The sequence below is a fragment of the Molothrus aeneus genome, chromosome 24, assembly GCF_037042795.1.
Source record: "Molothrus aeneus isolate 106 chromosome 24, BPBGC_Maene_1.0, whole genome shotgun sequence".
Lineage (NCBI taxonomy): Eukaryota > Metazoa > Chordata > Aves > Passeriformes > Icteridae > Molothrus > Molothrus aeneus.
In genome coordinates, this window is record NC_089669.1 from 3,621,127 (window position 1) to 3,638,407 (window position 17,281).

General features: G+C 51.5%; 1 protein-coding gene across 1 annotated transcript; it reads right to left on the reverse strand.

Annotated features, from left to right (window-relative positions):
* Nucleotides 1-1,304: 1,304 nt before the first annotated feature.
* SLC26A9 (solute carrier family 26 member 9) lies at nt 1,305-17,069 on the reverse strand. Its single transcript, XM_066565428.1, has 20 exons — nt 16,945-17,069; nt 16,188-16,327; nt 15,917-16,027; nt 15,517-15,692; nt 14,314-14,478; nt 13,327-13,479; nt 12,913-12,995; nt 12,523-12,670; nt 11,747-11,860; nt 11,257-11,334; nt 10,267-10,362; nt 8,123-8,229; nt 6,928-6,997; nt 6,756-6,848; nt 6,214-6,330; nt 5,374-5,694; nt 4,734-4,788; nt 4,212-4,357; nt 3,345-3,422; nt 1,305-2,823 (listed from the first exon to the last, which is right to left on the reverse strand). The coding sequence occupies exons 1-20, from the start codon at nt 17,067-17,069 to the stop codon at nt 2,776-2,778; spliced, it is 2,424 nt and encodes an 807-aa protein (XP_066421525.1). The 3' UTR covers nt 1,305-2,775.
* Between the last annotated feature and the right edge of the window lie 212 nt (nt 17,070-17,281).

Below are 17,281 nucleotides of genomic sequence, written 5' to 3' on the forward strand. Positions count from 1 at the left end.
AGGGAATGGTTTGCGTTGGAAAGACTCTTAAATCCCATCTCATTCCACCCCTGCGCTGTCAGGGACACCTTCCACTGTCCCTGGGTGCTCCAAGCCCTTTCCAACCTGGCCTTGGACAATTCCAGGGGTGGGGCAGCCACAGCTTCTCTGGGCACCCTGTGCCAGGGGCTGCCCACCCTCACAAGGAAGAATTTGTTCCCAACATCTTGGGGTGCTGCTCCCAAAGGATGGGGATAAAAGGAATTCCTGCGGGGAATAACCACCCCCAGGCTCACTGTGGCCACTAGGGAGGCAGAAGGATGCCAGGGAGTCCCTGTGTTGTGCAGCCCCACTCCTGACAAACTTTAAATCCACCTGCTTTTCAAAATATCTCACTTCTTTCCTTGATTCCACCAGCTAGCAAGATGGAACCCTTCTTATTCCCTTCTTTACAGCTGTTCTGAATGGAATGTGAAGATTTATCCCAGCTTCCCATGGCACAAGCTGTCCCAGGATGCCAAAGACCAGATGGGAACAGCCGTGGAAATCCTGCCCCTGAGTCAGCAGAAGATGACAATGATTGTTCACACATTCTTTATTATCAAAAAAAAAAAAAAAAAAAGAAAAAAAGAAGAATGAAACCAACATTAAATTAAATAAATTACAAACATTTCTGAGCCAGTTATACATCATGCATTTACCAAGTAAGGCTTCAGAGCCAAACCACATCAACCTCACTGTTACTTAAGAGCAATAAAAAGAATATTTTACTGGAATTGAAAATATTTCACCAGCGTGACTTTGAGCTCCCCTAATTCTCTGCCCAGGCACTTGGGAATTATGACTTTGGCCACATTGTGCCTCCAGCAGTGCCATTTACCTGCTGGTGTGACATTTATTGCCAGAACTGACCCAGAATTTGGCTGCAGAAATGGGATTTCCTTCTGCCTGGGTCATGACTTGCGGGAGAGCCACCTTTGCTGTTTCTGAGCCATTTCTTGTGACATCCCATCCCATTTCTTGTAGGAAGTTCAGGAAATACAATCTGGTTTATGCCTCTGCTCTGAGGATTCCTGCATTTTCCTGTCAGACCCCAGGCTAGAAAAATCAACCTCCTGTAAGGAATCCTGAATGTAGAGCTGGGAACTGGAACTTTTTAATTTGATGCTGCCTCAGAGACCCAAAAATATTGATCAGGGCAGTTTCTTGTTGCTCTGCACCAATTTCTTCGTTGCCTTTCATTCAAAATTAGCACTTTTTAAAAGGAGCACTCAGGCAGTACAAAAGGCCATGAGGAATCACCCTCAAAGATATTTTAAGAGACTTCATCTCTTGCTTTTACCTTGTAAAACAAGCTATACATGGAGATTTCTGGAGAAACCATTGTTGTCTAAGATTAAAATAAGATCAGCTAGTGGGGTTTTCTGCCTTCCTTTGGTTTTATTACTCTCCTGCACCACAAAATCAGAAATTGAGGTAGAGAAATGGTGACTTGGTTATTGAGATGTTACATAAAACCAAACTGGCAGGCTGCTGCTGTTGTTTCCTTCAGTGACTTTCTAGCAAGGATGGTTCAGGAAACTCTATTTTCCTTAAACATGAGACATGTGGGAGCTGCAGGAAAGCCCCAGGAAGCCTTCAGCAGTCAGCTCAATAACATCCGTGTACTTCAAAACCATACACTAAAGCTTGCTTATATTTGTAATATTCTAGAGTGTTAAAATAGAAATAGCATTTTAAAATAGTTTTCACGTACTCAACCCGCTGGGCAGGCAGGACAACGTGCACATAATTCTTATTTCTGGGTACAAACCTGTCCTATTAGTAAGAAAAAAAAATATATATATTTCAGAATTTAGCCCTGATGAGAGAGTCCTGAGGCCTTTGGGGTATCAGAAACACAGCACTGCTCTGAGTCAGTGTTTTTTGGGCTGCTGGGACACAGAAGAGGAGAGGCAGAGACACAAAGGGAAACTCGGGGGGCTGCAGGGCCAGCCCCCCCTGGGGTCAGTGCACATCAGAGAGCAGCAGCAGCTGGCACAGCTGGCACAGCTGCCCTGCCACACCTGCTGAAAGGCTCTCAGTGTCTGCTTGTGTTTCACCTGGGGGGGGAAAAAGGGAGGAGGGAAAGGCAAGGAGCAGGAAGGCCAGGGGATGCAATTCCAGGTGGGCAGAAGGATGGTGAGGGACAAAGGGGTGGCTGAACATCCCCTGAGCTCAGGCACCTGCCTCCAGCTGAGAATCCATCAGATGGCAGCTGCTGAGCTCCTGCTGCCCCAGCTGGCTCTGCCTGCTCAGAGTCCTCTGCTCTGGGTGCCACGAGCAGAGCAGGGAGGATTTGGCAGTTCTGGAGGGTGATGGCCTTGTTGCAAACCTGTTGTATCCCCAGGTAGTAGCACAGCTCTCCACAGAGGGGTGGGAGAGAGGATTCTTCTCTGGAGGAGTCTCCTCTGGAGGGTCTGCCACGAGCAGAGCATGGAGGAGGGAGGATCTGGCAGGTCTGGAGGGTGATGGCCTCATTGCAAACCTGTTCCATCCCCAGGTAGATGCACAGCTCTCCATGGAGGGGTGGGAGAGATGAGTCTCCTCTGGAGGGTCTGGAGGAATCTCCTCTGGAGGGTTTGCCACAAGCAGAACAGGGAGGATTTGGCAGTTCTGGAGGGTGATGGCCTCGTTGCAAACCTGTTCCATCCCCAGGTAGAAGCACAGCTCTCCATGGAGGGGTGGGAGAGAGGAATCTCCTCTGGAGGGTCTGGAGGAGTCTCCTCTGGAGGGTCTGCCCGGTGCTCGCTGTGCTCACAGAGCTGTCTGGGTCTCTGAGTGGAACATGCTCCCAAACATCTCCTGAAGGGCACAGAGGATGAGCAGGGTCAGGGTTGGTGGCACAGCTCGGTGCCATTGTCACACAAACACCCCCAGGAGCTCCAGCCCTTCTCCAGCTTCCAGCTGGGCATGGACAGCACGGGGAAGGGAGGGGAGCTCCTCCCAAGGCCCACACGTGGGTGAAAACCACTGCAGCATTTACAAAGCCTGTGCTGAAAATCCTCACTGGTGACTGTGCCTTTGGGTGTGAGTCAAACCTGGTTCTCTGGGTTCCCCCCACAATGTGTGGAGCCCACAGCTCCTACTGAACCTGAGCCATGTGTGAATGATTGAAGGACTCCTCTGTGGGGTGACCTGCCTGCTCCTCATCCTGGTGCCTTCCAGAGCTCCTCAAGACAGGGATTTAAAATTCTATTTGCAATTAACTTTCCACTAAGCACTGCAGTACTTCCAGATGGTTTCCCATCTAATCAATCCCAATTAGAAGTTTTGATTTCTGCCTTATACCCATGGCTGCAGTGACCCCTGGCACTACAACTCACCTCCTCCAGGTTCTTGTATTCTGCACTGCCCTCATCCACAGACTCATCATAGATGGAGAGCTCTGTCTGGGTCGGCCTCTGTGCAGGGAAGAGGTGAGTCCACGAATTAGCAGAGTGCAGGGTCAAAAGGAGTGAAAACAATGATTAAGCCAGGCCTAAAAGGTGACCCATGCTCTGAGGGAAATGCCCAGGAGAAGGGGCACAGGAGGAGTCCTGCTCCAGGTGTTTATCTGCATTTCCTATCGCTCTGCTCTGATAGGAGATACCTTAACTCCTCCTGGGGAGACAACTGGTGCCACTGGTGCCACCTCCAGCTGGAACACAATAAACCAACCCCTATTTGGGGACAGAGCCTGTCTGGTGCTGTGCCACCAGCGTGGGCCACATTCCTGCCTCAGAATCCCTCCTGTTCTCCTCCCACCAGTGGAGCACTCATGGATGCCAGGACTATTCCAGCTGCACCAGCTTTGCCTTCATTTCTTCATCACTGGGGGCCAAATTCTGCCTGTGTCTGTTCCAGCCAGCACCAAACTGAGGGCACAGTGCTGGAACAGCTCTTCTGGCTCCTCCAGGCTGACACAGTACTCATCTCTCAGCCAAGGGTTTGTGTAAAACAAATTGACACTAAAAAAATTGACACTTCTAATTTCCCACGGAAATCCATTCCATCACAAGGTGCCCAGCCCATACACAACAACTGGAATATTAAATAATTTCCTGGATTTAGGCCTTTACCACTTGAGATAAACATGAAGCTTCTTTAGGTAATAAAATGTTATTTTAGGCAATAAAATGTTATTTTTTCATTGTGCTGACACACCCTGGAGGCCAAACAGGAGAATCCTGCGGGCTGGGGAGCAAATTTACCTCTTCCAAGATGGGTGGGTGGACAAATTCTCTGATACTGGCCAGTGCAAACAAAACAGCATCGTGGATGGTCAGGAAGATGTGACTTGGGTCCAGACCTCCTTCCTCAAAGACTCCCCCTGTGCTGATGTCGTCGTACACCTGGGCTGGAGAAAGGAGACAGCTGAACGAGGAGGAAAGCCCAGGAGGAATTCTGGAGTTGTGTGTGGCTGCTGGGGTCCTCTGAGCCAAGGCAAGGCTCAGAAGAAGCAGGTTTGCAGCAGAAATGAGTGTGGGGATCTGCTTTCCTGCATGCTGAGTGTGGAGGTGTTCCAGCTTTGTCACTTCCCAAATGAAAGCACTGATTTCACACACAGAGAACAGTGATTCTCTTTCCTTCTGTTTTCTCCTTTTATCTGTTCTGGTCCAGCAAAGGACTGGTATCTCACAGTTTGAATAAAGAGCAGAAAAGGATCTGCTGTTTGTCAGCAGCTCAGAAACGGGGGGAGATCCCATGGAAATGTGTTCTTTGGGGATTCTTACCATGCACGTTTGCCAGGAACACTTTGATCCCAATCTTCCGGTAACTGGAACACAACTGGAAGGGATGAGATGGGAGAGAGAGGATTAAAACCACTGCTGCTCCAGCTTTGTGTTCATGCACAAAGACTTTTATCAGCGCTGGGGCTGAAGGAGAAAATCAGAGATGCAGAAGAGGAAAATTGAAACACAAGCCCTGTGTGGGAGCAACTGAGGGAGCTGGGGGTGCTCAGCCTGGAGCAAAGGAGACTCAGGGCTGCCCCCATCACTCTGCAGCTCCTGAAAGGTGCCTGTGCTCAGCTGGGGCTGGGCTCTGTCTCCAGGCACTGACACAACCAGAGCACACAGCCTCGAGCTGCACCAAGGGAAATACAGGTTGGATAGCAGGGAAAAGTTTTTTACAGAAAGGGTGATAAAGTTCTGGAATGTTCTGCCTGGGGAGGTGGTGGAGTCCCCATCCCTGGGTGTGTTTAACAAAGCCTGGATGTGGCACTGGGTGCCAGGGTTGAGTTGAGGGGTTGGGGCTGGGTTGGACTCAATGATCTTGAAGGTGATTCCAACCTGGTCATTCTGTGAATTCTGTGAATTGAGGCACATAAACACCTCCATGTGAGAGAGCAGAAGGTCCCTGCACAGAACTCACCTTGCTCAGCGCCTTTGTGCCCATCAGGTCCACAAAACACACCCCACTCATGTCCAGGATGATGGTGTGGAAGCTGACGTAGGGCGGTGCTGCCAGCACAGGGTCAGTGTCTGCTGTGGGCAGCACGCTGAGGGTGCTGCCCTGCAGGGTGGTGCTGCTGCTGCCCGGCTCCCCAGGGCTCTGCCCTGGCCCAGCCCCGGGGGCAGGAGGGTGGAATGTGATGTAGGAGATGCTGGCACCGTTGGCAGTGGTCTGGTTGTTGTTGGTGTCTGTTGGAGAGGCGCTCTCAAAGTCCTTCTGGAGCTCTTGCAAAGACAAGGTCTGAGGCAGAGCAGAGGTGCAGAGTCAGGGCAGGGCACAGGCGGGGTCCTGGCAGGTGACTGCACCTCTGCCCATGATATGAAGGGTTTGAATCTGGACTAACTCCAGCCTGGCTGTCCCTTGGGGCTGGATTTAGGATAATTTCCATGATTCATTTATTTCAAAAGTGCTCAGCATTGCAAAGCAAATGGGGCTGGGGTGGCTGAGCAATGGGCTTTGAAAGGGCTGAACTGCTGACACAGCCCCAGAGAAAGAGGCCAAAGCTGCCTGGTTTCTGCAGATTGTTCCCCATGTTCCCATTCCAGCCTCCTCTCCAGCCTCCCAGCCATTCCCAGTTCTCCTGCACCTTTAGGTTTGGGGAGGAATGGAGATGTAGGTGGGGAGGAAAGGGGGTGAGAGGTGGGAAATGTGGCAGGAAAACAGTGCAGGAAATCCCATGTCAAGAGGAGCTGTCTGATGGGGACTTGGGGCTGTACTCATGGACACAGGGACCCTTTTGGGAACTCAGAGCTGAGTTACCTTGTTCTCCTTTAGCAGGAATTTTGGGAGCTTTGCTGGTGCTTGTGCTGTGCTCTTCCCCTGCTGTTTCACAAATTTCCTCCTGGCCAAGTACACCTTGCCGGGATCCACCCCTGTCTGTGGAAAAGAGATATTTCTTTTCCTTAAAAAGTCTGTTCCAAGAGTGAGGAGCTGCTGTTCCTTCCCTGGCATTTCCCAGCCTGGGCCACCAGCTGGGCACTGGAGTGGGGTGATCCTGATGACATCCAAACATCTCCTGGAATTCAGGGAACCTGCACATGCAGGGAGAGACTTGGAATAGCAGGATGCTCCTGTTTTGGCAAAGCTTGGAGGAGGAGCCTGCCAGGATTTGGGCACAACCTTTAAAATGAGCTCTGCAAACAGCCCTGAGGATCAGGGAGAGGAGGACTGAGGAGTAGAGAGTGGATGTGACCATTGTCCACGATCATCCACAGCTTAATTAACCCTGTGCAGCACCACAGGAGAGAGCAGGGGCAGTTTGGGATTGGCTTCAGGCAGGGGTTTGTTGAGGAACTGCTCACCTTGGCTATGATTTTCTCCCGGAATATCTCCGAGTTGGCGAAATACAGCGGTGAGCAGTAGGTGATGATTTTAATCCCATTAACTTCATGGACCTGCACCAGAGACAGGAGCTCAGAGCAAACAGTGGCAAAGAAGAGCATTTTCTCTGAGGGTGTTTTATCTGCAGCTCACCTTGTTGTAGGTTTTGGGGTTCTTGTAGATGTCAGTGGAAGTCACCTGGCCCAGGGCAGAGCCATTGCGGCTGTAGAAAAGAAGAGATCAGGATTAGGGGGAAAGAAAACTGCTTCTGCTTCACATTCCACCCCAGGATTTGAACATTTGCTTGGGGAAAACTCTTACATTTCACCCCTGCAGAGTCTACAGGGCAAAAAAAAAGAGTCAGTATTTTGAGATGGCAGACTGGGAAATATTAAGAAAGGGCTTTAATGGATTAAAAGTGGTGAGAACACCTCACACCAGGGCCCTGCACACAGACAGGACTTGTTGGGATCTCTCACTGGTCAGAGTGACTCCAAGAAAAGTTGGAAAGTCTCTTCTCAACCCATAGCTCAAAGAAGGAGTCAGGGCTCTTCATTTCTCGGTCTCAAGGTTGTTTATTCTGTCTTATCTATAAAAAATTTTTCTCCTGCCCTGCTGAGGTCCATCCAGCAGGACAGTTCCAGGCACTCTGCCTGCCCCCAGGGTCGTGTTATATCTTTATACTAAAAACTACATGTACATTATTTACAATAACTTTCCAATACCTATCACCTGTGTTAGACAGTGAGCTTCTACTCTAAACCAATCCAAAAGTGCCAACATCACCCAGAAGATGGAGGCCAAGGAGAAGAAGGAGAAAGGCTGGATCTGCCCAGATGCCTCCATCTTGCCCCCTGAACCCCCATACCAAAAACCCCAAAATCTCCTTTTCCACCCCGTGATAACTTCACTATTGTTCTACCTAAACTGTTGTGGCTTGCTGATCTTCACCTAAGGTTGGTGATTTGCTCCATAATCAAACCCAGAGGTGTTTTGGGCTCTGTGCCAGGGTCTCTGAGCCCCCTGGCAGGCTCTGGGCTGTTCTGGACAGCCAGAGGGATGTCCTGGGTTCCCACAAGGACTCTCTCTTTGTGTGAGCTGGGAACTGTGTGGGGTGAAGCAAATCCCTTGAGGCTTCCCCCGGCCCTGGGATGTGCATGGGAGCGGGAATGCAGGCAGTAAATTGGCGCCTGCCATTCCTGTTTGCGCATTCCGGGCAGGACACCTGCACTCCCCGGGGCTCCTGCCGCGCGTTCCGCGGGCCAGAGGTCGCTCCTAAAAAATCACCTGTCCCTCCTCCTGCCCCTGGCAGATCTGCCGTGGCTCTGGGGGGCCACGAGGTACTCACAACTGGGTGTGGAAAACCACCACGAGCACGGAGAATCCAACGCCCACCGCCACGCCGTAGGGGAGGCTCAGGAAGAAAGCGGAGAGGAAACTCACGAGCCAGACCAGCTGCAGGGAGAGGAGGGAGAGAGGAGATGAACCGTGGGGATGTGGAGGCAGATGGATGGGAAAGGGGATGGGAAAATGGGATGGGAAAAGGGGATGGGAAAAGGGGATGGGAAAAGGGGATGGGAAAAGGGGATGGGAAGAAATGGATGGGGAAAATGGATGGGGAAAATGGACGGGGAAAATATGGACGGGGAAAATATGGACGGGGAAAATATGGACGGGGAAAACGGATGGAAAACCTGGGTGAGAAAAATGGATGGAAAAAAAATGGATGGGAAAAAAATGGATGGGAAAAATGGATGGGAAAAATGGATGGGAAAAATGGATGGGGGAAAAATGGATGGGGGAAAAATGGTTCTGTGCTGCTACCCTGAGCTCTCAAAGCCTCCCAGCTCAACATGAATAGGCCAAACCCTGAATTCTGCAGCTGTTCTAAAGCTGCAGTTGCTGCATGTTTCAGAGGGAACCGTCCTTGCTGGGCAGTTTGCCAGGAGCCCCAGTTCCTTTTCAGCCATAAAAGCAGCCAGGGCATTTTTCCACGGCTGCTCGAGCGCCCGCTCTGCTCGTTCCACCCAAAAAGGATCAGCCTGGCTTGATCAGGAAGGGGCTCCTGCAGATCCCACCATCTGCTGCTCCCTGCTCCAACCCTGAGCAGCTCCTGCTGTCAGCCAGAGCAGTTCAGAAAAAGTCAGAAATCGTCGCTCTGAAAACTGCCTGAGCACCTGCTAGAAATGCTCTGAACACAGAGAGGATTTGATGTGACAGAGGAGACCAAAACCTGCCCCACTCCAGCTCACAGCTCTGCCATTTGTCATTTTTATGTGCTAGCACTCAAGCATCTCACTCTATATGAGATCAGTCCTGCCCTGCATTTAAACATCTCCTCTGAAAATCATTATCAGGTTGTTTTAAACCCATCCTCAAAATGAATAAAAACTAACTTTGACTTTGGATGAATAAAGGTAACTTTGATGACTTCAATATCTTAATTTATATTCATTTCGTGCATAAATGGCAAGGAAGAGCTTTCCTCCATCCATCCATGCATCCATCCATGCATCCATCATTAGAATTAGTTGGAATTAGCTGTCCTGAAACACAACCAGCATGATGGTGATGAACACCAATGCTCTGACATCACCCAGGAATGGTGCTCCCCATTTTGGGCCAGGACACTGAATCTAGTTCAAATTCCAAGGAGATTGAGGTCAGGGGAATCCCGTTCACTCCATTGGCATCTGCCAGGATGTTCCTCAGGCAGCACCATCCATCTCCACTCAGTCCATGCTCAGGGCTCTGCCCAGGTTTCGGGGTCTCTGAAGCCTGTGGGGTCCATCTGTGCCCTGGTAAAGCTGAGCTGCCAGAGCCCACAGAGCTCCCCTCTCACCCCACAGCAGCAAAACCTGATCAGAGATGTGTCCAAATTGATAACCCGGCTCTTCCCCAGCACTTGTTTGAGCAGGATTTTGGGAAAGCTCTTCATGGCCCGGGCCAGCCCCTCTGGACTCCTCCTGATTGCCCTGATAAGGGGTTTTGTTGGGCCCTGACAGGATATTGGCTCCGTGTCCACACACGGCACTCAGCCGTGGAAGTCCTGTTCAAACACTCTCTTTTTATGTCAGACATTTCCAAATTCCGTTCTCACTCCCCCGCCACCCCCTGCCTGGGTTTATACATCAACCAGTGCCTGGAGTCCTTATCACTCTGAAGGGCTCTCCTCACCCTGGAGGGCCATTGTGTGAGTTTTGGAGTCATGACTCCCAGATATTGAGCAGGGCCGGTTTGGCTAGTTCTGGGCAAACAGGCTCCGCTCTTGATTGGCATTTGAACACAGCAGGTAAGAGTTCAGGCCTCTCTGATATGTGCTCTGAGCTGCAGCGTGCTCAGCTGGGCAGGCCAGGCAGCACCATCTCACCAAGAGAGCCAAACCCACCTCCTGCAAGGGACCCACACCCCCAAAACCCCACTCAAGGCTTTTTTGGGTTCTGTCCTGCTCATCCAGCCCTGGCCAGGTGATCCCTCCCAGCAGGCACTCACACAGTCCAGCTTGCTCTTCTTCCACAGGTAGAAGGGGTCAGCCAGCTGCTTGAGGGAGTTTTTCAGGTTCACAGCAATGAGGGCTCCCAGCACAGACTGTGGAGGACAGGGAATGGTGTCAGCCACACCTGGATGTGCCACGTTTGGCAGTGGATGCTTTTCTGCAGCATTTGCCTGCCTTGGGCCAGCCCCATCACAAGGGTGATGCTGACAAAGCTCCCACTTGCATCTGAGCAGGGTCATTTGGATGATTCTTTCACCATAATTTACACTTATTATATATATTATACATTATATATATATATATATTTTTTTTTTTTTTTTTTACACTTATTTGCTCTCTTATATTTGCCCCATTACAAGGGTGATGCTGACAAAGCTCTCAGCTGGATCAGAGCAGGGTCATATGGATGATTCTTTCACCATAATTTACACTTATTATATATATTACATATATATTATATATATATATTACACTTATTTGCTCTCTTATATTTGCCCCATTACAAGGGTGATGCTGACAAAGCTCCCAGCTGGATCAGAGCAGGGTCATTTGGATGATTATTTCACCATAATTTACACTTATATTTGCCCCATCACAAGGGTGATGCTCACATGGATCTCACCTGGATCTGAGCAGGGTCATTTGGATGATTCTTTCACCATAATTTACATTTATATTTGCTCAGAGAATCTGTGGCTGCCCAAGGCCAGCTTGGACAGGGCTTGGAGCAGCCTGGGACAGTAAAAGGTGTCACTGCCCGTGGCAGGGATGAGGTTTAAGGTCCCTTCCAACCCAAACCAGCCTGGAATTGTGTGGCTGTGTGATTGTGTGATTCCAGCCAGCCCTGCAGACAGGTCCCCAGGCCAGGAACAAACTGTCCCGTGCTTCTGTTTGCATCAGGGTTTTTTTGGAGCCAGGCTGTGCCCGTGTTTGGGTGTGGAGAGTGGGTGTTGCAATGGCTCTGCCTGCACAGATGTTTGTGTTACCTTTGGAAGAGGCTCGAGGTAGATTCCCAGGGACAGCATTGTCACCATGACCACCAGAGCCACAAAGAAACTTGCCACCTGCAAAGAGGGAAGAAAATCACTTCTGCAAACATCAGGGCTTCTCAAAGCTCCCCCGGGTGTAGTCAGGGGCACAACTGGGCACTGCAGCATTTTATGGGAGAGGATGTTTGCCTCTGAAAACAGGCAGGGGTTTGCAGATCTCACAGATAACCCCAACCTTCCCTTGCTGCCCAGTCCAGAGTGGGACTGCAGATTGAGAGCTCTGTTTCTGTGCCCAAATCAGGGACCAAAATGGGCTTGGGGAGGGAGGAAATTCTGCTTTAACAGCAGCAGCCTGAAGCACTTGTGTGTGAAGCTTCTCCAGGACTGCACAGTGAGGCTGGCAGCCTGTGGCAGCTACAGCACTTGGTGATCCAGAGGGAATGGAGAGAGGAGAGGAGGAGGAGGAGGAGGAGGAAGAGGAACTAACTTGGGATTTTGCTCCTGCCCCATCCACGGCGAGGGTGACAGAGAGGGCACAGCAGATCACGTGGATTTTGAAGAAGGATCCAAAGAAGTTGCTGCAGCCCAGGGCCAGCATTTCCTGTGGAGATGTGGAGAATGAATCAGAAAGGACAGCTGCCCTTCCTGCTGACACACTGGCAAGAGAGCAGGGGCCTGAGGCTGGTTTATGTGGCCAGGGCAGGCTCTGGGTTCCCTGCTGTGCATCCCAGACTCTTTCCTTCCCAGTAAGATCTGGGCTAGGCCCTGGTGCAGCAGGGAAACCTGGAAGCACAATCCCACATAAACACGTTGTCATCTGTTGACACACTCAGGGCAGGGCTCCATGTGGTATGTGTGGCTGTTGTTGAAAGCTGCCACTGTGCCAGGGATGACAAAAGAGGATTATTTAATGTCCTGCCTCTCAGAGTATCTAGGTGACACACCAGGAATCCAGGTCTTTCTCTGCTCCCTGAGCAGTGCACGCACCTCAAGCTGCCAAAACACTGAGTGTGGAGGGAGAGCAAGGCACAGAGCCCAGCCTAAAGCTCCTTTCCCTCTTCCAGCCTCTCTCCAGTACACAGGACAGGGCTCTGCCGTGTCCTTTTGCCCCCAGCATGGCACAAAGCCACGGAGCCTCCTCGGGAGCTGCACGTCTGCTCGGGGCCCAGCACGTCTGAACGTCTTCCCTTCACGCTGTGAGCTCTTCCCTTCACGCCTGACAGCAAAGGCAGCAGCCCCTGGCTGCCCCAGCCCCAGCCATACCTGGTTGGGGTCCACGTTGTAGCCATGCTTGGCTGCCAGGGTCCTCCCCATGGCCAGGTTGATCACGTAGCCCACGATGGCGAGAGAGAAAGCCGTGCCCACCATGTCCTTCCACTTGCTCACCAGGGGCAGGGTGGCCTTTGGGAACCTGCACTCAGAGCACACGGGAGAAGGTGTGGCAGTGCTGGCTGAGGGGCTGGAGGGTTCAGGAATGGCACAATCCCTGCCCACACTGCAGAGGACGGGGGTGGTTGTGTCACAGGGCATGCTGACATTCCTGGAAGGGAACTCTGGGGTTGCAGGGAAGAGTGAGGTGTTTTCCAGGCTGGAGGAGGAGGAGGAGGAAGGAAAACTGTCTGGAAGGTGAATCAGAGCTGCACAAGCTCTTACCCCATGCTGATTTTCCCCACTATTGGCATCCCATACTTGTCGGGCATGTTGAAGCTGCCGGAGATTGCGGTGGCCACGATCACCTGCAGGGACAGGGAATAAAGAGCTGTGAGCAGGAAGAGCTGGGCTGGCTCAGGGCATTCACCCTGCCACGCTCCCAGAGCTGACAGAATAAAGCCAGCACCAAGCTGGGGCTGGGGAAGGTGAGGACTGTCCCAGCAGGGTTGTTTTCTTCACCCTCAGCATCACCAGGATGCAGTGCAGGGATGAGCATGGGGCTGGCCCAGTTCCTGAGCCCAAACCATGTGGGGGCCGTGTCACACTCACTGTGTAGATGCTCTACATGGTGGCCCTGCTGAGAGCAGGGCCTGTGAGGCCAGGGGAGGCTCCAGGGACAGCCCAGGTGTCACTTACAATGATGATCTCCATCGGGATGGGCATCCGGATCTTCTTCATGTACTTCAGGTTGAGCTCCTTGACAACAATCAGGAGCACAGAGCTGACCAAGGCATAGACCAGGGAGGCCAGGTTGGTCTGGGGCAGACCTTTACAAATGTCAATGAATGTCTGAAGGGGAGAGAACAGGAGGAGGGGTCACGGTGAGCCAGACACTCTGGGCGACATGGACAGAACAACGGACAGCACTTGTTACCACAATCAACACCCTGAGATGTGAGCAGTGCTAAAAAGCCTCTGCTGAGGGGTCAGCCCCCAGCCCTGGGCCTGGGCTGGTGATTTAATGCAGCTCTGGCTGCATCAGCACAGGATGCACCCATGGAAGACACAGGGAATCCCAAGAATGGCCAAACCTGCTCAGAGGAAACGTTCCTGCTGCTGACAACTCTGCAAGACTCCTGCTGCAAATCAACACAGCTCATACCCCCAGATCCCAGTCCCAATCCATTATTCCTCACTAAAACCACAGGCAGGGCTCAGATAATGCTGCTGGGGAACACAGAATTCACAGAAGCACAGAACCACCAGGTTGGAAGAGACCTTCAAGATCGAGTCCAACCCATCCCCAACACCTCAACTGAACCCTGGCACCCAGTGCCACATCCAGGCTGTTTTAAACACATCCAAGCTCGGATAATGCTGGCTGGGGAGCACAGAATCACCAGGTTGGAAGAGACCTTCATGATCATCCAGTCCAACGCATCCCCAACACCTCAACTAAACCCTGGCACCCAGCCTTGTTTTAAACACACCCAGGGATGGTGACTCCAGAACTTTATCATCCTTTCAGCAAAAAACTTTCTCCTAACATCCAACCTCCGCCGCTGGGGCAGGGATTCCCCTTTCCCCCCACCCTTTCCTGATCTCCTGGGCCCCGTTTCCCAGGCAGGGGTGGTGGTGCTGCCGGGGTTGGGGGGAAGGTGGCTGTGCAGAGCCCCCACTTACGTAGACGATAGCTAAGGGCCCGGTGTAAGACGGGACCGTCAAGCCGAAGACGTACTTGAGCACGGAGATGAGGATCTGCAGCCCCGCCGCCGTCATGAAGCCCCTGATGAAGGACTCTGACAGGTAGATGGCCACGAAGCCGAACTGCAGGAAGCCCAGGCACAGCTAGAGAGGCAGAGGAGCTGTGGTCAGAGCAGGGACAGCCCTGTGTGGGGCAGGGGCATCATCTGGGGGAGCACACACAGCTCTCCCACACACACAGGGGTGTCCCGGAGCAGGGGAGGGGACAGCAGGGACAAGGGTGACATTCTTGGATTGCCCACACAGAGAATTCCACCCCAAGACCAGAAATCTCTACTTGGAGGCATCATCCAACCACATTCAGGGCTAAGAGTGCCATTCTTGGGCTGTCCACATGGAGAATTCCACCCCAAGACCAAAAAATCCCCAAAAATCTCTATTTTTAGGCATCATCCACCCCTACTCAGGGCTGAGTGCCATTCTTGGATTGTTCATATGGAGAATTCCACTCCAAGGCCAAAAATCTCTACTTGGAGGCATCATCTACCCTGCACTCAGGGCTAAGAGTGCCTTTCTTGGATTGTCCCTATGGAGAATTCCACCCCAAGACCAAACATCTCTACTTTGAGGCATCTTTGACCCCCATTCAGGACTGAGTGCCAGTTTTGGATTGTCCACATGGAGAATTCCACCCCAAGACCAAAAATCTCTATTTTGAGCCCCCACTCAGGGCTAAGAATGCCATTCTTGGATTGTCTCCATGGAGAATTCCACCCCAAGATCAAAAATCCCCAAAAATCTCTATTTTGAGCCATAATCTGCCTCTACTCAGGGCTAATGGATTGTCCGCATGGAGAATTCCAACCCAAGACCGAAAATCTCTACTTTGAGGCATCATCCACCCCCACTCAGGGCTAATGGATGGTCCCCATAGAGAATTCTACCACAAGACCAAAAATGCAAAAATCTCTATTTTGAGCCATAATCCACCCCCATTCAGGGCTGAGAGTGCCATTCTTGGATTGTCCACATGGAGAATTCCACCCCAAGGCCAAAAAACGCCCAAAAATCTCTATTTTGAGGCATCATCCACCCAGAAGTTTGTCCCCTTTGAGCATCTCTGCCACCACCACCTCTGCTCCACGGAAAGCTTGGCCCTCGGGGACACAGCAGAGCCCTCACCTGTATGATGGCTGTCAGGCAGGCCAGGGTGGCAGAGATCTCCAGCCTGGCTGCCTCCAGGGCCGTGGTGTTCACTCTGCTCTCGTTGCTGGTGTGGTTGAAGTACTGGAAGTCCGACTCTGGAGCCAGCTCGTTGCAGATGTTGCCAACAATGATGCTGATGACAGCAAAGGTCCCTGCGGGCAGCACGGGGAGGTCAGGAGCTCCCTCTGGGCAGAGCCCTGTCCTGGAAGGCTCCTGGGCTCCACTCAGCCCCTCCCCAGCCGCGTGGCAGGGTTGGGGTCATTGGGGTGACAGAATCAGCGACCCCACAAACCCCTGGCAGGGCAAACAGCCCAGCTCTGGGACACACCAACGTCCCCAGGCAGCATTTCACGGTCCTGAGCAGGCAATTCCTCACCTGGCACCATCTGATGGATGCCCCCGAGGAAGAAGTAGGGGAGCAGGGGGAAGAAGGAGGAGTAGAGCCCATTGACAGGAGGCAGATTGGCCAGGAGGGCAAAGGCCATTCCTGCAAAACACGAGGAAAATACAGGGAGCTCCAGGCTGGAGGGAGAGCTTGATGTCACCAGCAAAACACAAATCCCTCCCAAATGGGCACCAGCATCGCCTGCAGGGCTTTGCTGGAGCTGTCATTCCCTCTTGGACACCCAGAGAGGGAGGCTGCTCACCTTGTGGCACTTGGATTGTCCCTGCACTGAGCCCCCCGAGGACATCAGGCAGGATGTAGTCCTTGATTTTGTACTTGGGGAGCCACCCCAGAATGGGGAACAGGCGGAAGAGGGTGAGCTTGAGCCTGGAAGCTGAACATCTAAAAGGGAGATAAAAAAATGAAAGCAAATTTGAAAGGTGGAGAATTTGAAACTGAAAGAAGGGAGGGAGCGAATGAGCTGGGAGTAAGGAAGGATCTTCCCAGGAATGTCTCAGCCTTTCCTCCCTCACCAGATCCTGAGCTCTCTCTTTCCTCTATTACCTTCCTTCTTCTGAGGAATGGAGATAGATTTCCAAGGAAGTGATCAGCAGGGTTATAAACCTTTGCTTACATAATTATTAGCCTTTCTTTAAGGTGGTATTGATTTTAATCAGAAAGCTGAGAAAAGGAAATCTCAGCTGGAAAGCATAAAAAAATAATGCACACGTGCCTACATCATCAATTGTGCTTTTTCCGCTATTAAAAAACCAGGAAAATAGGACTCCAAATCCCAAATGCACCCAGTGCAAACTGTTCTGCTGAGAAAAGAGCCACCAATTTCATTTTCTTCAGCCCAATTTGCATTTATCCCATACCTTTCATCCATCAAACCCCTGAAGAGCACAGTTCCCCAGGATAAAAATGTGATATGGACACCCAGGTCTGAATTATACCCCTCCAATTCTTGACTAAATCCGGAATTGGAGTGGTATAATAATATAAGCGCTCCCTGTTACCTGAAAAGGTTTCTCAGTTTCTCCCCGACGGGGTAAGCTCTGGTTTTCTTCTCAAACTCCTCGTCGAAGAGGCTGACAGAGTAGGCAGCACGTTCGATGGCATAGCGAGGCCTGGCCTGGCTCATCTCTGCATCATTTGGATATTAAAAAGGAAAAAAAGAAAAGAAAAGAAAAAAAATTTAAAAAAAAATAGAAATAGCAAAGGCAAGAATGCGGCTGGAGTTGGCCCAGAGCGGACACCTCCAGCCTCTGGAGCCCTCCCCGAGCTCCTCCACCCTAAATAGTTTCCCCGTGGCAGAGAGGCAGGTCCTGGGAGTGGCTTCTCCCAGCTCCAGGG